This window comes from Tachypleus tridentatus, chromosome 3, assembly GCF_004210375.1.
Source record: "Tachypleus tridentatus isolate NWPU-2018 chromosome 3, ASM421037v1, whole genome shotgun sequence".
NCBI lineage: Eukaryota > Metazoa > Arthropoda > Merostomata > Xiphosura > Limulidae > Tachypleus > Tachypleus tridentatus.
In genome coordinates, this window is record NC_134827.1 from 44,076,790 (window position 1) to 44,099,544 (window position 22,755).

Genomic DNA, 22,755 nt, shown 5'->3' on the forward strand with positions numbered 1-22,755 from the left:
AGTGAGTCTGGTAGCACACCATCCTGTTACCAGTTCACACACCAGAGTGAGTCTGGTAGCACACCATCCTGTTACCAGTACACACACCAAAGCGTGTCTGGTAGCACACCATCCTGTTACCAGTACACACACCAGAGTGAGTCTGGTAGCACACCATCCTGTTACCAGTACACACACCAGAGTGAGTCTGGTAGCACACCATCCTGTTACCAGTACACACACCAGAGTGAGTCTGGTAGCACACCATCCTGTTACCAGTACACACACCAAAGCGAGTCTGGTAGCACACCATCCTGTTACCAGTACACACACCAGAGTGAGTCTGGTAGCACACCATCCTGTTACCAGTACACACACCAGAGCGTGTCTGGTAGCACACCATCCTGTTACCAGTACACACACCAAGGCGAGTCTGGTAGCACACCATCCTGTTACCAGTACACACACCAGAGCGTGTCTGGTAGCACACCATCCTGTTTCCAGTACACACACCAGAGTGAGTCTGGTAGCACACCATCCTGTTACCAGTACACACACCAAGGCGAGTCTGGTAGCACACCATCCTGTTACCAGTACACACACCAGAGCGTGTCTGGTAGCACACCATCCTGTTTCCAGTACACACACCAGAGTGAGTCTGGTAGCACACCATCCTGTTACCAGTACACACACCAAGGCGAGTCTGGTAGCACACCATCCTGTTACCAGTACACACACCAAGGCGAGTCTGGTAGCACACCATCCTGTTACCAGTACACACACCAAGGCGAGTCTGGTAGCACACCATCCTGTTACCAGTACACACACCAGAGCGTGTCTGGTAGCACACCATCCTGTTACCAGTACACACACCAGAGCGAGTCTGGTAGCACACCATCCTGTTTCCAGTACACACACCAAGGCGAGTCTGGTAGCACACCATCCTGTTTCCAGTACACACACCAAGGCGAGTCTGGTAGCACACCCTCCTGTTTCCAGTACATACACCAAGGCGTGTCTGGTAGCACACCATCCTGTTACCAGTACACACACCAGAGCGAGTCTGGTAGCACACCATCCTGTTTCCAGTACACACACCAAGGCGAGTCTGGTAGCACACCATCCTGTTTCCAGTACACACACCAAGGCGAGTCTGGTAGCACACCCTCCTGTTTCCAGTACATACACCAAGGCGTGTCTGGTAGCACACCATCCTGTTACCAGTACACACACCAGAGCGAGTCTGGTAGCACACCATCCTGTTTCCAGTACACACACCAAGGCGAGTCTGGTAGCACACCCTCCTGTTTCCAGTACATACACCAAGGCGTGTCTGGTAGCACACCATCCTGTTTCCAGTACACACACCAAGGCGAGTCTGGTAGCACACCTCCTGTTTCCAGTACATACACCAAGGCGTGTCTGGTAGCACACCATCCTGTTACCAGTACACACACCAGAGCGAGTCTGGTAGCACACCATCCTGTTTCCAGTACTCACACCAAGGCGAGTCTGGTAGCACACCATCCTGTTTCCAGTACACACACCAAGGCGAGTCTGGTAGCACACCATCCTGTTTCCAGTACACACACCAAGGCGAGTCTGGTAGCACACCCTCCTGTTTCCAGTACACATACCAAGGCGAGTCTGGTAGCACACCCTCCTGTTTCCAGTACACACACCAAGGCGAGTCTGGTAGCACACCCTCCTGTTTCCAGTACACACACCAAGGCGAGTCTGGTAGCACACCCTCCTGTTTCCAGTACACACACCAGAGCGAGTCTGGTAGCACACCCTCCTGTTTCCAGTACACACACCAAGGCGAGTCTGGTAGCACACCCTCCTGTTTCCAGTACACACACCAGAGCGAGTCTGGTAGCACACCCTCCTGTTACCAGTACACACACCAGAGTGAGTCTGGTAGCACACCCTCCTGTTACCAGTACACACACCAAGGTGAGTCTGGTAGAACTCGTGTTCAATTTTTAGAACCAACCCATATTGTCGCAATCCTGGCGCAGTCATGGGTTAGTTCATAAGGTGCGGAATGTACAGTCAACCACTTGGTGTTTTGTTTCGCTGGCTCAACATGGATAGAGTCCTATTAAAGGTAAAGTTAAAGTCATCTTTGGTCGATAATTTATGAGCAACGGCGGGGAAAGACGGTGACGCTAAATAGCGTCCACTACTAAAGTGTTGTAAACATTCAAGGACATTACCTCCCAGTTGACCACATACAACGTCAAAAACCGCTGACGGCAGCGAGTTCGGGGACCACAAAACGAATCGACCAGGGCCGAACGGAATAGGGCCAGATGGCCGTATCCATAGCAACCAACCTGGAAGGTAAACTGTGCACTAAAGAACGTTAGAATATTAACTCGTGAGACCCGTCACAGCTACAACACACGGCTATAACACACAAATACAACACACGTTCTTGTCAGGTGTATAGCCGGTCTCTGTGGACACGTCCTTGTCATGTGTATAACCGGTGTCTGTGGACACGTCCTTGTCAGGTGTATAGCCGGTGTCTGTGGACACGTCCTTGTCAGGTGTATAGTCGGTCTCTGTGGACACGTCCTTGTCATGTGTATAGCCGGTCTCTGTGGACACGTCCATGTCAGGTGTATAGCCGGTCTCTGTGGACACGTCCTTGTCATGTGTATAACCGGTGTCTGTGGACACGTCCTTGTCAGGTGTATAGCCGGTGTCTGTGGACACGTCCTTGTCAGGTGTATAGCCGGTCTCTGTGGACACGTCCTTGTCATGTGTATAACCGGTGTCTGTGGACACGTCCTTGTCAGGTGTATAGCCGGTGTCTGTGGACACGTCCTTGTCAGGTGTATAGCCGGTCTCTGTGGACATATCCTTGTCCTGGTGTCTGTACACGTCCATGTCAAGTGTTTATGTGTTCACCTGTGATTTGGTTGGTTAATACAGTGAAATAGAGAAAATATCATGGTTTTATTACTTCAAGAGTCCACATGTTTTCTGGTTGATGTGTCGTTCTTGTACTGTGTTTATGTTGTCTGTTTTAAACTTCATAATGTTTGTAACAGGTGGGTGTTTGTTTGTGTACTGTGTTGTCTGTTTTAATCTTCATAATGTTTGTAATAGGTGGGTGTTTGTTTGTGTATTGTGTTGTCTGTTTTAAACTTCATAATGTTTGTAATAGGTGGGTGTTTGTTTGTGTATTGTGTTGTCTGTTTTAAACTTCATAATGTTTGTAATAGGTGGGTGTTTGTTTGTGTACTGTGTTGTCTGTTTTAAACTTCATAATGTTTGTAATAGATGGGTGTTTGTTTGTGTACTGTGTTGTCTGTTTTAAACTTCATAATGTTTGTAATAGGTGGGTGTTTGTTTGTGTACTGTGTTGTCTGTTTTAAACTTCATAATGTTTGTAATAGATGGGTGTTTGTTTGTGTACTGTGTTGTCTGTTTTGAACTTCATAATGTTTGTAATAGGTGGGTGTTTGTTTGTGTACTGTGTTGTCTGTTTTAAACTTCATAATGTTTGTAACAGGTGGGTGTTTGTTTGTGTATTGTACTGTCTGTTTTAAACTTCATAATGTTTGTAATAGGTGGGTGTGTTTGTATTGTACTGTCTGTTTTAAACTTCATAATGTTTGTAATAGGTGGGTGTTTGTTTGTGTATTGTACTGTCTGTTTTAAACTTCATAATGTTTGTAATAGGTGTGTGTGTGTTTGTGTACTGTGTTGTCTGTTTTAAACTTCATAATGTTTGTAATAGGTGGGTGTTTGTTTGTGTATTGTACTGTCTGTTTTAAACTTCATTATTCTTGAACTTACCTACGTTACTCTATTGGTAACCGTTCACGCTCGTGCAGTCTTAACGAAACCAAGAAACTTAAATAAAAAATTCTTCAATAGCAGAAAGGAAAACTAATCGCTCTTTGGTTAAGATAAAACTATCGAAGGACTTTACACAAACATTATCCATAATTTACAGAAAAACTACTTAAAGCCATGTTGAACTCGAAATATAATGAACTAAATTACCTACAGAAACAAAAAATGAATGAAGACTATCAATTGGTCTGCTGCATTGGAAGAGACATATTTATTTATTCATACAACATAACGTCAATCAACTCAATAGTAAGAGCAACAAGGTCCACCACAATAAGAAACTAGATAAATTAAGGTACCAACACGACGCACTACCAACGAACCTCGTAATCAAGAGATCCGACCAAAAATTAAGCAATGAGGAAATACATCTACTGAACAAAGGACTCAACTTCATAGTAACATCTAGAAATATTCCATCCGTCGGAATGACAGCCTACATGGAAGACCTAGCGAGAGGACTGGTGATACACTCTAGACAGAAACACCAACAAAACAACGGAAAACAACCACCAGAAAGAAGACAACTTTGACAATAATTCCACCGATAATCAACAACCTATCTTTCCAGGTAGAACTGAAAACATCTATTTCCCTGAAACGCTTCAAAATAGTATTTTAAACAACCTTTCCAAAGAATTTTCACACAAAACTATCAACATAGTTTCATGGAAAAGAAATATAAAAAAAAAACAACAACATGAAACTCAATTAAACAAAATACTACAACAAATGAAAAAAACGCAATCTCAGAAAACATTTATTTTTACCTACAAAAGACCGACTCACGTACACCACAACTATATGGCACCCACAAACCTGATTGTCCACTACGACTCATAATATTGACCTACGAATCATTTAGCTGCAATCTTGGTAAATATATAGCGTGGGCATTTTCTAAATATGTAACATCAGCCGGTCCTTTTTCAAAGACTCTTTTAACTTTAAATATATTCTTAATCAACTAAATCATAAAGCCTTAATGGTCAGTTTTGATGTAATATTCCTCTTCACAGAAGTCCCAACAACTGAAGTCTGCAAGATAGCTTTAGAACTTTATATTCAAGACCCCAACCCATTGATACACATCTCCAGCAACGAAAAAACAATCCTTATAAAATTCACTACCACCAAAACTAACTTTATGTTCAATAACCAAAACTACCTACAAATAAATTACCTAAGTGTGGGGAATCCCGTGTCACCAGTTCTAGCCAACATTTTTATGACACAGACTGAATCACAAGTGATCAATTCAACCTTACACTCACCACTATACTGGTACAGGTATGTTGATGATACAATTGCTGGATTCACATCTACAGAACATATACAGGGTTTTTTCAACCACGTTAACTTGATACACTACGACATTAAGTTCACCTGTGAACAGGAAAAAACTAACCAAATATCATTTTTTAACCTTAAGATCACTAGCACTGATACACAATTCAAAACAGAAGTCCACAGAAAAATCACCCATACTGGATTATACATTCCCTGGGACTCAGCACATGAAACAAAACAAAAACTCAACATATTAAGAAACAAAATATACACAACCACAAAACTATGTTCACCTGTTAAAATTAACAAAATAAAACATTTCATCAACATTAACAAATTTCTTCAAAAAACTGTGGAAAAAATTATACACACTTAGATTAACAACAAACAAACAACAATAAATCCCAACAAACTACAAAATCTTCCACTACTGTATACCATGTGTTCCTGACATAAGCGGAAAAAGAACCAACATTAAGAGAAAAACAAACAAACTTAACTAAACCCAACATTCCAGTAAACACCAAATTTATTCACGACATTATCCACAACACTGACAAACACAACACCAACATAGTTTATAAAATACCATGCAACAACTGCCACGACTTCTATATTGGTGAAACAAGCAGAAAAATAGAAACTAGATTCAAAGAACACACAAAAAAAACACCTTCACATGTTTTTGATCACTTCAAATCAAATAAACACAACATAACCATAGAAAACTCCCAGATACTAAGTAGTGAAACAAATACAAAAAACCCTAAAATCATAGAAGCCCTACTTATACAACTAAAACCAAAATTAAACTAATCATACCTATACTAATTACTAACCTAACATCCAACTGCAACGCCCCCTACAAGCCCGTTACTCGTTTATACTCTTGTTTCTAAGACATGTGTTCGTCATCGGCCACTTGCAAATTCTCTCTTTCTTAACCTGAAGATGACCTAGAAAGGTCGAAACTTTGTTCTCTTCTTATCAATAAAGGTGTTAATACCCATACCAGCCGTTCTCAGATACGGATGGGTATGGAACATTACTATGAGGGTCAAGTAGGAACACCAAAGATATCATTATAGATATTTCAGTTATGCTGCCACACAAGTAAGAACTGGGCATTCCATGTATCCCCAGAATATAGGGGAATGGGCATCCCGTGTGTCCCCACAACATAAGGAGAACTGGGCATCCCATGCGTCCCCACAACAAACTCAGTTTCGGTGCGTGGCGTTCATTTTCCGGGTGGGGTGTTCATCAAGATAGTCGTGATGTGAACCTACTTCTAGAAAACCAAACATCCTTGGGTTCAGCACTGGCGATTTTCAACAAATACTTCAAGTCCAGTGCAGCCCGGTTCAAACTACACTAAATCTAGTGCTCGGTGGTTGGGCAAGTGGGCTTCCTCTGCAGACACTCCATTCGGTCTGGCATGGACTTCCTCTCCAGTCAGATGTTTTGAGATTCGCTTCCTTGCGAGTCCTGAGGCTGCCTGGAGAGAGATGGTGCAACGTGTCAGTTCAGGATTATTGTTACAGTCCTGCTAACTTGTTTGGCAGAGGTGGTAAAGAGGAGGATTCTCTCGTTGATATGGTATCTTGGTGAGATTCTGCCTCTGAACAACCGCTGTGTGCGAGCTATCTACAGTTTCCTGTGAAGTGGTAAGACTGAGGCAGTGTCTCGGTTGTCTTTAGTTAAGCCGTCCCACAAGGGAGGACTGGACATCCCATGTGTCCAGGCCAAGTATTTTTCTCTTTCCTGTCCACCACTAATCGCTGTCTCTCTCTTGAGAGTACGATTCCTATAGCCAACAGGTTCGTTTCCTGACTGGCTCATGTGTTTTGGTGTTTCACCAGGCCTGACTGAACCAATGAGGTTTGATCTTCCCACTTGGTATACTGACGTTGTTACGGAGATCAGACGCTATGTTACGTGACATTCCGGCGGACTCCAATTCTCTTTATAGTCCGGACTATACTCGCAGGATAGAGCAGCACCACCCCACTTTTCCGTGGGACGTTGTTTGGGGTCGGATAGTAATGTGCCATATTGATAGTTATCTTCAGCCTTTCAACTGGTGAGTCGTTCATAACACCCTGCCAGAGATAGAACGATTATACCTCTCCGGTATCAGCGTCACCGAGTCATGTCCATTGTGTCAGACTCTTTGTCCTACATCGGAGGCGATATGGAAAAGGGTGACTCACCTTTTCCGTGTCCCATCGATCTCGGCTGAGACCATTTTGTATCACGTGCAGGTCTCTGTTCCCAGTCACCCGGACTTTACATTTCACCACACCCTATAGGTGTTTAAGTACGTTATTTGGCTTACACGTAACCAATCTGTTTTTGAACTGGCTCCAGTATCGCACTTTAAGATGTCAGCTGAGGCCAGGTGCAAACTGTTACTGCGCCTTAACGCGGACTATCGGTTACTGAGTCCGAGGGACTTTTATCACCGTTGGCGTTCGGATGTCTTGCCGGTGTGCACGCTTGAGGATTAGGCTAATTTTATAGACCGTCTGTATTCAATGTCATTAATGTTTATTTGTATTTTTATTATTGTTTATCTATTTTGTTTGTAATATTTATTTATTTTATATTCTACAATTTATATTTTCTAATATTTATGTACATATTGTATGTTCTGTATAATGTTTATTTGTACGGTTGTTTTCTTTGTAATTAAATCCTAGATATAGTTTTTATTTTCTTTGTATTTCATTTCTTTTTGTAAGTATTTTTAATTATTCGTAATTTTCAACTTCAATTTTTGTAGTTTGTTTATTTTTGAATTTAATTACATCTTCATACCAGTATATATTATTCTGTTATGCAGAGATTCATTTTTTAAATTTAATATTTTGTGTGTGTGTGTATTTTTTTCAATTTATTGTTTTGTAATTCTCATGTTCATTTACATAATTGTATATATTGTATATTCTGTTGTTTTTGTTATTTCATTCCATATGATTATCGTACAATTTTTGTATATGCTATGAATCCTAACTTTAAGAGGTAAGATTTATCTTACTTACCACCAGATGGCAGTACCTTATTTTAATTTTTATTTATTAATTTTTTGCCTTTTTGTGTTAATCTTTTCCTTATTGGAACTTGGCAGACCAGTCACCTCCCACAACTGTCTGCAGGCGGTAAAGGGTGATATAGATGTGGGGCGTTGTGGGCTTAAACACCCATGTTTCTCTCTCTTAATTTTCTCATATGAGACTAACGAATAGGAGGTTAAGACTGAAGGACGATGTGTCCCCACCGCAATGTGGGTCGTACATGGAAGTAACCTCCAAAATCTTGGATACATTTTATAATCCCAGGTCGTAGCTTGTATCCTGGGATTCCTTTTTTTAAAGAAAATGTGCAGCGTGTTAAAAATTATTATTATTTTTAAATTTCATGTTCATGTGTTTTCGATTATAGCTTGAATATTTTGTGGTTATAATATGTATATATAACGTGTCTACCAGGCTTCAGGTTTTTTGTTACTAAGTGCTAGGCCCTGTAATTGGTCTTGATTCTGTTATACATATGTCTGTATGAGTCATTGTATTAGCAGACAAAACATGAATTATATTATGAATAAAACTAGCATATTGATGTTGGAGGAAATGAAGGATAGTTTATTCTAAAAGTAATGATAAATAAATGTCTTGGATCTTAACATATACGGGCCGGCATGGCCAGGTGTATAAGGCACTCGACTCCTACTCTGAGGGTCGCGGGTACGAATCCCCATCACACTAAACATGGTCGCCCTTTCAGTCGTGCGGGCGTTATAAAGTTACGGTAAATCCCACTATTCGTTGGTAAAGAGTAGCCCAAGAGTTGAAGATGGGTGGTGATAACTAGCTGTCTTACCTCTAGCCTTACACTACTAAATTAGGGATGGCTAGCGCAGATAGTCCTCGTGTATCTTTGAGCGAAATTCAAAACAAATCAAATTTAACATATATACAGCGTGGTTGTCTAAGGAGGGAGGCATTTATAACCATATTTCGTCAATTCATTTCAATAAGGAAAATTGCGTTCTGTTCAGTTTTAATTAAATTATACTGAATACAATTCACTGTTGACAAGAATATTTGGGTTTTATGAATTGGGGGAATCCAGTGGCAAGAATTACCCATTGCATAGGGACCCAAATACTGTATTCAATCTAATTTGCTTAGAAACGAATGGCATACAATTCTTTACAATCGTAATTAACACTTATTCATACAAATTCAGGGAAAGTGTTTCTTTTTTCTTTCTAGAACTCAAAATCTTAGAAATGCTCGTTAACCGCGTATAAAAATATAATTATTAAGGTGTTAGTTATTTCTATCATGATGTGATAAGTAAGCCTAATATAGTATTTTTTGAAGTTAGGCCTAAATTGAAGACAGTGTGCAATCATATGTAGAAAAACGCAAAGTCAACTTTAGATCTAAATGATTTCTTAATTAAACCATTTGCTACTTTATCTACAAGATTTGTAAAATCAAGAAAAATCATTTCAACTAAGGCTATTTATCAATTTAAGAAATCGATAAATACTTTTTCCAGTTTCGCTGTCTAATCAAAGTATGTAAACTAACAATAATACAAGGTTGTAAAAACATTTCTATAACATCACATAAAAGCTTAAAAATAGTATAACATCACACAATAAACAAAGCCCTCTATAATATCCTATAATAATAAAAATACCACTTTATATCATCATACAATAGTCAAAAAACACATACTGCTGTTGCTAAGCAACATAACGTAATAACCATAGGCAGAACGCAGCATTTTGAAACGACAGACATGTATTCTAGCACCTATACCGTACTAAACACTACTAAGTTCTTATTACGTATTATTTCACTACAGCGTACTTTTAGCACGTATACAGTACTAAAGATTAATACATTTTTCTTCTACGTATTACGTCACTCCATTGTACTGCTAATGTATATTTTCAGAATAAAGAACAGTACTGTTAAGAAAACGTTTCGTTTCTTGTTTTCTATACAATATTAATAATTGTAGCTTTATGTGAACGTTTCGTTTCTTGTTTTCTATACAATATTAATAATTGCAGCTTTATATGTTTTTCTTTACTCTTTCGCATGATCTTTAACGGAAGTTTACGTCACCGTATTTAGGATAAACAAACAGACAGAATGGGTGTCGTTTTTAACTTATTGCACATTGTGCTGGTCTGATTTCATTACATCTTGCCGTACCAGAAATTCGAGCTTAGATCTTTTACAGGAAGCGTCCTCGGGGCCTCGTCGTGTCTAACGAAAGTCAACACTCGTCAAATAACTTAACTGCTAAGCAAGCGAACTAAGTTCTATTGGAATGGAAAACAGAATCCGAGCCAGTACTGTGTACATTGTCATACAAAAGATGGCTTCACTGCAGCGCTCTACTGTTCTAAGCAAACAACATACCACCAGGGGTTTCAAACGCTATTTAGACCAAAGTTGGTCCTTTGGTTTTAGTAGAACTTTCATTGTGCCCATACATGTACATACATACGTATACACTCACGTGCACACATATATCCACAACTATTCTCACATATATAAATGTAAACATACATCCACAAGTACACAAATATCTATATATAAACACACATTTATCTGCAAATCCATACGTATAAATACACGTACATGTAGGGTTTAAGTGCAAGGAGCTGAAATCACACTATAAAGTCCACGCAACATGTCAATTAATGCTATTATCTCCTACAGTCTTGCTCGTACGACTAAATTAAAGTCATTCTTTAAAACTATATACACGTGCACTTCTGAAAACCATGTCCATTTCCTTTGAAATCTACTGTTTCAAAACGCATACAAAGTTTTTACATTGGTGGATATTTGTAATAAGTGAATATTCGAGGTACATGTTGTTAACTTGAAATATCGATCGTACATAATAAACTACATTGTCGTATAGAAACATTTCCTCGCTACAATACCTGGCGTACAAATTCTCAACGTCAAATACTAATGACTTTAAATGTGCATAATTGTTGAGCTAAAATGTTTAGTGTCAAGTAGCCTGAAATAAGAGGAGAAAGGTGACGTCACGCACTATATTTGACAACACCCCAGGGAAATTCGGACTATTTTCATAACGATACAACAGTGTGTTAGTTTCATATCATTTATCATTGCTGAAGATTTATATGAAACGCATATAACTGACTTGTCTTATTCTGAAAGAAGAAAGCATATCTGCATATCCTAGATGATACAGCTGTAATGTTAGTACGTTCTCATTTATAAAATCTTACTTTAAGTGAGGTAACTTTATCTCTGCGTATCCCAGATATTACAACTATAAACATAGGCCTTTGTTATTAATTGTGTTGTTTTGAGCGAGATAACCCTATATCTGCATATCCTGGATAATACAGTTGTATCATAGGTTTTTGTCATTAGTAAATTCAACACAGCCAGGGCGTGGCAGAGCTCGTGAAGTATAATACATTACATACTTTCTCATTGCGTGCAGGGTGATCACAGAGGGAAATGACAGATATGCAGAAGACAAAGGTTCTGTACAATGATACTGAAAATGACCTATCACAGAGACAGTCCGTACGACGGATGCACTTCTTGTATCATAACCCGATTCCCAACAGCTAATACCGAGAATATAATATCACGGAGACGGTCCCGAGGACGGATGATCTTCTTGTATCATAACCCGATCCCCAACAGCTAATACCGAGAATATAATATCACGGAGACGGTCCCGAGGACGGATGCTCTTCTTGTATCATAACCCGATCCCCAACAGCTAATACCGAGAATATAATATCACGGAGACGGTTCCTAGGACGGATGCACTTCTTGTATCATAACCTGATCCCCAACAGTTGATACTGAGAATGTTATATCACGGAGACGGTTCCTAGAACACATGCACTTCTTGTATCATAACCCGATCCCCAACAGTTAATACTGAGAATGTTATATCACAGAGATGGTCCCTAGGATGGATGCACTTCTTGTATCATAACCCGATCCCCAACAGTTAACACTGAGAATGTTTAATCACAGAGATGGTCCCTAGGACGGATGCTCTTTTTGTATCATAACCCGATCCCCAACAGTTAATACTGAGAATGTTATATCACAGAGACTGTTCCTAGAACGGATGCACTTCTTGTATCATAACCCGATCCCCAACAGTTAATACTGAGAATGTTATATCACAGAGATGGTCCCTAGGACGGATGCTCTTCTTGTATCATAACCTGATCCCCAACAGTTAATACTGATAATGTTATATCACAGAGACGGTTCCTAGGACGGATGCTCTTCTTGTATCATAACCCGATCCCCAACAGTTAATACTGAGAATGTTATATCACGGAGACGGTTTCTAGGACGGATGCTCTTCTTGTATCACAACCTGATCCCCAACAGTTAATACTGAGAATGTTATATCACAAAGACGGTTTCTAGAACGGATGCTCTTCTTGTATCACAACCTGATCCCCAACAGTTAATACTGAGAATGTTATATCACAAAGACGGTTTCTAGAACGGATGCTCTTCTTGTATCACAACCTGATCCCCAACAGTTGATACTGAGAATGTTATATCACGGAGACGGTCCCTAGGACGGATGCACTTCTTGTATCATAATCTGATCCCCAACAGTTAATACTGAGAATGTTATATCACAGAGACGGTTTCTAGAACGGATGCTCTTCTTGTATCACAACCTGATCCCCAACAGTTGATACTGAGAATGTTATATCACGAAGACGGCCCCTAGGACGGATGCACTTCTTGTATCATAATCTGATCCCCAACAGTTAATACTGAGAATGTTATATCACAGAGACTGTTCCTAGAACGGATGCACTTCTTGTATCATAACCCGATCCCCAACAGTTAATACTGAGAATGTTTCATCACAGAGATGGTCCCTAGGACGGATGCTCTTCTTGTATCATAACCTGATCCCCAACAGTAAATACTGAGAATGTTATATCACGGAGACGGTTTCTAGGACGGATGCACTTCTTGTATCATAACCCGATTCCCAACAGTTAATACTGAGAATGTTATATCACAGAGATTGTTCCTAGAACGGATGCTCTTCTTGTATCATAACCTGATCCCCAACAGTTAATACTGAGAATGTTATATCACGGAGACGGTCCCTAGGACGGATGCACTTCTTGTATCATAACCTGATCCCCAACAGTAAATACCGAGAATGTTATATCACAGAGACGGTCCCTAGAACGGATGCTCTTCTTGTATCATAACCTGATCCCCAACAGTGATAATGAAAACCTCGCTAACAACCGCACCCTGCTTCATATGCTGAATTCTCGAGTTGTAATGCTGTTCTAAACTATATTTATTTAGAAAGGTTAGGCCACTTGACCTGAAGTGTACGGTAGTGGGATCGAAACCTGTCACCTGATATGCTCCCCGTTTCGCTATTGGTGACGTTCTAATGTGTCGTTCATACAGTGGTGTTGACTAAGTTGCTTTCCATCTCGTTAGGAACAAGTAGGGCTGATAGCCTTCGTATAGCTTTGCGAGAAATTAAAAACAAACAAACAGTATTATAAACGCATGATGCGTAATTTAAAACATTCTAAGCTATAAACAATAAATTTGAAGTTAATCACTGAACACTTTGAAAATAAACCGTATATTGTAAAGTTAGGGTTAAATTTTACGTTAGATATTTAACCTTCTGACTACCTTACCTCCTCTCACACGGACATCCCTTGATCCTAAACTTCCAAATATGCTGCGAGAAATGCACCGATAGATGGTGCTGTGTATTTCCGGTCTATAATCTCCTGCTCCGAAAGGTGGAAAAAGAAGAGCTCCATCCGATCGGATGTATCGTAATCCAGGAATATTTGTAACAGGCGAACCATCAGCTTTACTCCAGGTCACTACTTGCGCCGGAGGTCCGGCCAAAGAGCAAGAGATGACCATTCCAGTGGAATTGAGAAAAGGTACATAGCTCGGCGGTTCCATTGTGAAGACTGGAAACGGTTCATCAACTTTCCTGGAAACTGATGACAGAGAGTGAAACATTGTATCTTAATGTAACTTGACATATCTATGATAATTGAGTGTGGGACTTCGTTTCTGAACTTAAAGTAACTTGACATATCTATGATAACTGAGTGTGGGACTTCGTTTCTGAACTTAATGTTACTTAACGTATCTCTGATAACGAAGTGAGAGACATTGTTTCTGAGCTTAATGTTACTTATTGTATGTGTGATAACTGAGTGTGACACATCGTGTTTTGACTTAATGGAATGAACTTATCCTTTAGTTTGCGTGACTTTTAAAAGCTGCCTCCAGGAATTATTGATGTGAATATTGTCGGATGAGGTCCTGTATTTCTTTACATTGAACTATGTTCTGAACGACCTGACATAACTAGTTCCATATGTTTTTTCTTACTGTCTGTTCTGGAAGAAATATCCTTAAAGTATTGACTGAACCAACGTGGTTTGTAATACCTCATTACCATTTCGCAGAGTGACGGTCACTATACGTTCTGTGGCATATATTTTTTGAAAGTTTAAAGATGGGCAATTTTGATAGATGATCCATTCGATCTCATGTGTATGTAAACAATTTTAGTATCATATTAAACCTCGTGAATAATTATAGTTCAACTGAGACATTAGGGATGATTGTAGTTTCAACTGAGACATATTCATTACACTTACCTCGTTAGTAGAGAAGTATAGATATCACTATTGTAATTACGTCATAATTAAATGAATAAAACCATACATTAGAACTGTATAAAATATCATTATTGTAGTATATTAACTTATCTTCCAATGATGAGCCGTGAATTTAGCAAAATTAGTCTGAGGGAACAAAATTAGCCAATCAAAAGACAGAGGACATCTTTACGTCATCTTCCTTTAGCGAAATTTTCGTTTTGATAAAGAACTTGAATTAAACATTATATATATAACCAGCTGTTTAGCTGAATAATAAATTGTAACACCAGGTTTCGCGTATCCATGTACTTTAAGCTGTGGAAAAGATCTTTACTTCCAAACGGAATTAACAACCCCAATTTTCAATATTTATTTCTCTTACCTCCTCCAAGCGAACAGAAGACCAAACAAGTTAACACTGTAATAACGTCAGTTCTCATGACGAGCGAAACGAACTTCTAGAGTCTCACGAACTAAAAGTATGTCTACACATGAACAGGACTTCTGACATACAGGACGCCCAGTCTCTGAGAGTGGCAGCGTTGTGCTGAAGAAATCAACTGCGCATGACGCCGAAGCAGAGTTAAAGGCAGGTTGTGCAAATTATTTGTGTGTAAACTAATAGCACGTGCTACCACTTTTCACTTGAGATGAAATAAAAAACGTATTGATTAACCATTCACATCTGTTAGGTCAAAATGAATGACTTCTTCAAAGAAAATTTTAAATATATTCTAATCAACCACTTTAAGCCTAATTTTTATTTAACTCACCTATTGGTTGAAGAGTGTGTTTCTCAATCAGCTGTTTCAACTGGATTACCAGATTATTACGTATTGATGAAGTATAGGAACGTATCTGGAACAATGTATGTTCCATTTATCTACATCTACGTATTAATCAACAGCTAAAATTGGTCAGTTTAAGCAGTTTATCTTAAGTTAAATAAATGGATTTTGTTTATAATTAATGCATAGTTTATTTAGTTCGAACCCTGTCAAATCCTCTCTGATTTAAAGGTGTTTAGTTAACACCTCAACTATAACATCATAGAAAGATGTATAATTAACACCTGAACTATAACATGATAGACAGGTGTATAGATAACGCCTAAAATGTGTAGTTTCAATGGTCATGCTGTATCTGATAGTTTGACAGTGTTGTTACAATGGTCATGCTGCATCTGATAGTTTGACAATGTAGTTACAATTGCCATGGTGTATCTTATAGTTTGACAGTGTAGTTACAATGGCTATGCTGTATCTTATAGTTTGACAGTGTTGTTACAATGGCCATGTTGCATCTGATAGTTTGACAGCGAAGTTTTAATGGTCATGCTGCATCTGATAGTTTGACAATGTAGGTACAATTGCCATGGTGTATCTTATAGTTTGACAGCGAAGTTTTAATGGTCATGCTGCATCTGATAGTTTGACAGCGAAGTTTTAATGGTCATGCTGCATCTGATAGTTTGACAATGTAGGTACAATGGCCATGCTGTATCTTATAGTTTGACAGTGTTGTTACAATGGCCATGCTGTATCTTATAGTTTGACAGTGTTGTTACAATGGCCATGCTGTATCTGTCAGTTTGACACTGTAGTTACAATGGCTATGGTGTATCTTATAGTTTGACAATGTAGTTACAATGGCCATGCTGTATCTTATAGTTCGAAAATGTAATTATAATGGTCATGCTGCATCTGATAGTTTGAGAGTGTAGTTATTATGGTCATGCTGCATCTGACAGTTTGAGAGTGTTGTTATTATGGTCATGCTGCATCTGACAGTTTGAGAGTGTTGTTACAATAATCATGCTGCATCTGATAGTTTGACAGTGTAGTTACAATGGTCATGCTGCATCTGATAGTTTGACAGTATAATTATAATGGTCATTCTGCATCTGATAGTTTGACAGTGTAATTATAATGGTCATGATGCATCTGACAATTTGAGAGTGTAGTTACAATGGTCATGCTATATCTGATAGTTTGGCAGTGTAGTTACAATGGCTATGTTGCATATGATAGTTTGACAGTGTAATTACAATGGTCATGATGCATCTGATAGTTTAACCGTATAAGTTAATGGTCATGCTATATCTGATAGTTTGAGAGTGTAGTTACATTGGTCATGCTGTATCTGATAGTTTGACAGTGTGGTTACAATGGCTATGCTGTATCTTGTAGTTTGATACTGTAGTTACAATGGCCATGGTGTATCTTATAGTTTGACAATGTAGTTACAATGGTCATGCTGCATCTGAGAGTTTGACCGTATAGTTAATGGTCATGCTATATCTGATAGTTTGACCGTATAGTTAATGGTCATGCTATATCTGATAGTTTGAGAGTGTAGTTACAATGGTCATGCTATATCTGATAGTTTGACCGTATAGTTAATGGTCATGCTATATCTGATAGTTTGACAGTGTTGTCACAATGGTCATGCTGTATCTTGTAGTTTGATACTGTAGTTACAATGGCCATGGTGTATCTTATAGTTTGACAATGTAGTTACAATGGTCATGCTATATTTGATAGTTTGACAGTGTTGTCACAATGGTCATGCTATATATGATAGTTTGACAGTGTTGTAACAATGGTCATGCTGTATCTGATAGTTTGACGGTGTAGTTACAATGGCTATGCTGTATCTTGTAGTTTGATACTGTAGTTACAATGGCCATGGTGTATCTTATAGTTTGACAATGTAGTTACAATGGTCATGCTATATCTGATAGTTTGATTGTGTAGTTACAATTCAAAAGTTTTCGTCAAAATATAGTAATGTCAAGAACAAACAAACAGTCTTCATTCCCCTAATACATGTGATGCATGAGGATGACAGATGACATAAAAATCCATATATTTCTTAAGAAGAGTGATATGGAATTGAATAGCATGAAAAAAACTTTGCTTCTTTAACTGTTTGAGATACGAGTGAAGGTCTTATCTTGATGAACCGATTGTTATGAGTGAAGGTCTTATCTTGATGAACCGATTGTTATGAGTGGAGGTCTTATCTTGATGAACCGATTGTTATGAGTGAAGGTCTTATCTTGATGAACCGATTGTTATGAGTGGAGGTCTTATCTTGATGAACCGATTGTTATGAGTGAAGGTCATATCTTGATGAACCGATTGTTATGAGTGGAGGTCTTATCTTGATGAACCGATTGTTATGAGTGAAGGTCATATCTTGATGAACCGATTGTTACGAGTGAAGGTCTTATCTTGATGAACCGATTGTTACGAGTGAAGGTCTTATCTTGATGAACCGATTGTTACGAGTGAAGGTCTTATCTTGATGAACCGATTGTTAATGAACCGATTGTTAGGAGTGAAGGTCTTATCTTGATGAACCGATTGTTAGGAGTGAAGGTCTTATCTTGATGAACCGATTGTTATGAGTGAAGGTCTTATCTTGATGAACCGATTGTTATGAGTGAAGGTCTTATCTTGATGAACCGATTGTTATGAGTGAAGGTCTTTTCTTGATGAACCGATTGTTATGAGTGAAGATCTTATCTTGATTAAACGACGGTTACGAGTGAAGGTCTTATCTTGATAGAACAATACTTTGTTAGTTTATTTTCTAAATCAAGATGTGTATCAGTTATGTTGCGACTGTTGTCTGGTACAAGACGTCGCACTTTCATTAATATGGCTGGAATATGACTCATTTCACCTGTCTTTGTAAATGGTCCAGGTGTCCTAGGTTAATTCACATTTCTTGCTTTCAAATAATTTCTATTAAATACAAGGGGTATACCCGTCTTAGAAACTCAAAATACGAAATTTAAACACTTTTAAAATCATCTGAACGTTTCAATATTTTGTGTCGGAAAATGGCTGCTACGAAACGCCAAAGAATATAATACTACAATTCTTGTACAAATTATTACATCCGAGACTTTCTAGCCATTAAAGTTGTCACGTGAAATGGTGATTAACATATTTCAAACAAACGTACTCGACCCTCTAGTACAGGCTTTTGAAGATATCGAATGAAAGAAGGCTTAGTGTAATAGAATATTCTTACGTCTGATAGAAGTAACATATATTCAGTTTTATTCTCTGGAATGCTCTATTGTTCTTGTTAGGTAGTGACAGTGGGTGAGTCGTGTAGTATATTAATGTGTAGTATATTAATGTGTAGCATATTAATGTTTCTGTGATCAATATGTGAGGTGCTAATAGTGAGTACACATATAAATCATTATTTTGTTTCCATGTGGAATGTGACGCCCTCTGTTGTTTAAAATCATACATTGGAAGGAATAAACATACATTTAATTATAACTAGTAGAGGGCCTTAACTGTGATGCTCTCATCTACTTAAAAGTATATATTAGAAGGAATAAACATATATTTAATTTTAACTAGTAAGAAACCTGAAATATGGCGTCCTCTGTAGTTTAACACCATACATTAGAAGGAATAAACATATATTTAATTGTACTGAGCAGGGGGCCTGAACTTTCAAGTTCTTTGCTACTTAAAACAATATTTTTAGAAATAAACAATTTGTTAAGACGTGTTAAGGCGTGCGACTCGTAATCTGAGGGTCGCGGGTTCGCATCCCCGTCGCGCCAAACATGCTCGCCCTTTCAGCCGTGGGGGCGTTATAATGTGACGGTCAATCCCACTATTCGTTGGTAAAAGAGTAGCCCAAGAGTTGGCGGTGGGTGGTGATGACTAGCTGCCTTCCCTCTAGTCTTACACTACTAAATTAGGGGCGGCTAGCACAGATAGCCCTCGAGTAGCTTTGTGCGAAATTCAAAAACAAACAAACATTTTCACATTATTTGATGTTTTATTCACAATGCATCACATTGATTAATGTGCAACTTGTATTGTGCAACTGTTTGATATGTATTTTACTTAGCGAGTTTTGATCTTCGTTCTTTATCCAGGTAATATATCACCTTCCTTGATACTCAATTCATCAAAACAAACGAAAAAAGAATCTAATTTTATGAAGTTTCTATGAATATTTGTTAACAAACAATGAATAGTCTATTATACCACAAATTACTATTTACGGTTAAGCACAATTGATTGTATAAACTGATATCTAATCTTCGTTTTTAACATAATAAGAACCCTAGATTCAACACTCTAACACAATAAGATAAGTACTGTAAAGGAACGAATGACATATTTAATAAAAAATTAATATCACAAAGTAAACAATTTCCAGGTTTTATTTTACATACACTTTCCAGGTTTTATTTTACATACACTTTCCAAGTTTTATTTTACATACACTTTCCAGGTTTTATTTTACATACACTTTCCAAGTTTTATTTTACATACACTTTCGAGGTTTTATTTTACATACACTTTCCAAGTTTTATTTTACATACACTTTCCAGGTTTTATTTTACATACACTTTCCAAGTTTTATTTTACATACATTTTGATAGAACAAAGTTTTTAGGTCATATTTATCCAGTTTTAAAATCGTTTCCAATTTGTCACAACCCAAATTCCACATATTGAGGTATTTAATGTATTTTTAAACAAATAGGCTTGAATAAACAGAAACGAAATAAAATTTTAAATATTGAGAATTTAATTTCTGTAGGAAGTTTTAATTTAAATGTAAAATAATAGACTAGAAATATCACGGGATGGATACATCCACTGGGTTAATTGTGTCTTATAAACTATCGATAGGTACTGGGAGTCCGTTTCTTTATGCAGGTAGTGCCCTCTCTCCTTTGGAAAAATAATAATTTGAAAATTAGTGTTAAATAAGAGAAACACTGCATCATGGACGACTGTTAGTACTGGTATAAACACTAATCACGGTATATAACCTCATTGAAAAAAATTTAAGAAGTGAAAGTTTTCTAAAAGGAACTATTTTTCTGGGAGGTATTGCACTGGAAATGTGTTCAGTTTGTGCTGATGTAAACTGTAGTGTTTTTATGTGAATATTCTGATATAAACTGTAGTGTTTTTATGTGAATATTTTGATATAAACTGTAGTGTTTTTACGTGAATATTCTGATATAAACTGCAGTGTTTTTATGTGAATATTTTGATATAAACTGTAGTGTTTTTATATGAATATTTTGATATAAACTGTAGTGTTTTTACGTGAATATTCTGATATAAACTGCAGTGTTTTTATGTGAATATTTTGATATAAACTGTAGTGTTTTTATGTGAATATTTTGATATAAACTGTAGTGTTTTTATGTGAATATTTTGATATAAACTGTAGTGTTTTTATGTGAATATTTTGATATAAACTGCAGTGTTTTTATGTGAATATTTTGATATAAACTGTAGTGTTTTTATGTAAATATTTTGATATAAACTTCAGTGTTTTATGTAAATATTTTGATATAAACTGTAGTGTTTTTTATGTGAATATTTTGATATAAACTGTAGTTGTTTTATGTGAATATTTTGATATAAACTGTAGTGTTTTTATGTGAATATTTTGATATAAACTGTAGTGTTTTTATGTAAATATTTTGATATAAACTTCAGTGTTTTTATGTAAATATTTTGATATAAACTGTAGTGTTTTTATGTGAATATTTTGATATAAACTGTAGTGTTTTTATGTGAATATTTTGATATAAACTGTAGTGTTTTTATGTGAATATTTTGATATAAACTGTAGTGTTTTTATGTAAATATTTTGATATAAACTTCAGTGTTTTTATGTAAATATTTTGATATAAACTGTAGTGTTTTTATGTGAATATTTTGATATAAACTGTAGTTGTTTTATGTGAATATTTTGATATAAACTGTAGTGTTTTTATGTGAATATTTTGATATAAACTGTAGTGTTTTTATGTGAATATTTTTATTGCAAAAATGATTTTTTTTTAGAACTTAGTTGTTTTAATATTATGTTCATAACTTACATGAATGAAGATATACTCAAACCCTCACTACAGTCCTTGTGAAAATCGTGTTTCTGTTATGAGGAGAATACTTTTATTTAAAACGTTATTCTGTGATAAAGAAATGATTCTTGCACATACCATAAAATTCAGTCTTGAATATGAAAGGGGTATATTGTTTTTATGAATTGTTTTCGGTTCCACTCAGTAGATGACGCTACATTTTAAGTATTATTTTGGTCCCACATATTACGGTCATTTATAGTAGTAGTATCAAGCACAATATAGTGAAATAAATATTTTCAATACTATTATTTACACTAACAGGCGATTAAAATCAGCATTATGAACAATAATGAACTTAACATAAAACAATTATTAAAAATTATTTGCGAAATCCATGTTAAATCCCAGTCGTCACGATAAAGTCATAATATCTGTGGTAATAACTCCCACAATACGTTCTGGATATTACAATCTACCTGAAAAAAATCCAACAGCTAATGGTGTACTAGCTAGTAATCACGGAAAGTCAGTTAAGGGTAACGAATTGAATGTTTACGTCACTTTACGGTGACGACTGGGATTTACCATGGATTTTGCAAGAAATGTTTTGATGGTTATTATATAATTATAGATATATATCTAATATGCACTATTCTTATGTTTTGGTTCCATCTCAGGTGGGCCCCGCATGGCCAGGTGGATAAGGCACTCGACTCGTAATCTGAGGGTCGCGGGTTCAAATCCCCGTCACACCAAACATGCTCGCTCTTTCAGCCGTTGGGACGTTATAATGCAGTGGTTAATCATACTATTCGTTGGTACAAGAGTAGCCCAAGAGTTGGCGGTGGGTGGTGATGACTAGCTGCTTTCCCTCTAATATCACATTGCAAAATTAGGGACGACTAGCGCTGATAGCCCTCGTGTAGCTTTGCGCAAAATTCAAAACAAAACAAACCAAAATCATCTTAGGTTAGCTATTAGTTTATGGACATAC

The 22,755-nt window shown here is 37.3% G+C and overlaps 1 protein-coding gene and 1 long non-coding RNA gene across 2 annotated transcripts in view; both read right to left on the reverse strand.

The window, feature by feature from the left end:
- The window catches only part of LOC143246785 (cell adhesion molecule Dscam1-like), a 76,012-nt gene extending 60,615 nt beyond the window's left edge, over positions 1-15,397 (reverse strand). Inside the window, exons 1-2 of the mRNA XM_076493937.1 lie at positions 15,264-15,397; positions 13,889-14,206 (exon numbers count right to left, since the gene is read on the reverse strand). Coding sequence (XP_076350052.1) covers positions 13,889-14,206; positions 15,264-15,321 — 376 coding nt within the window. The 5' untranslated portion in view covers positions 15,322-15,397. The remainder of the gene's footprint in view (positions 1-13,888; positions 14,207-15,263) is intronic.
- A 4,950-nt stretch (positions 15,398-20,347) lies between these two features.
- The window catches only part of LOC143246787 (uncharacterized), a 55,085-nt gene continuing 52,677 nt past the window's right edge, over positions 20,348-22,755 (reverse strand). The window contains exon 3 of the long non-coding RNA XR_013026162.1: positions 20,348-20,607. This is a non-coding gene — a long non-coding RNA (uncharacterized LOC143246787). The remainder of the gene's footprint in view (positions 20,608-22,755) is intronic.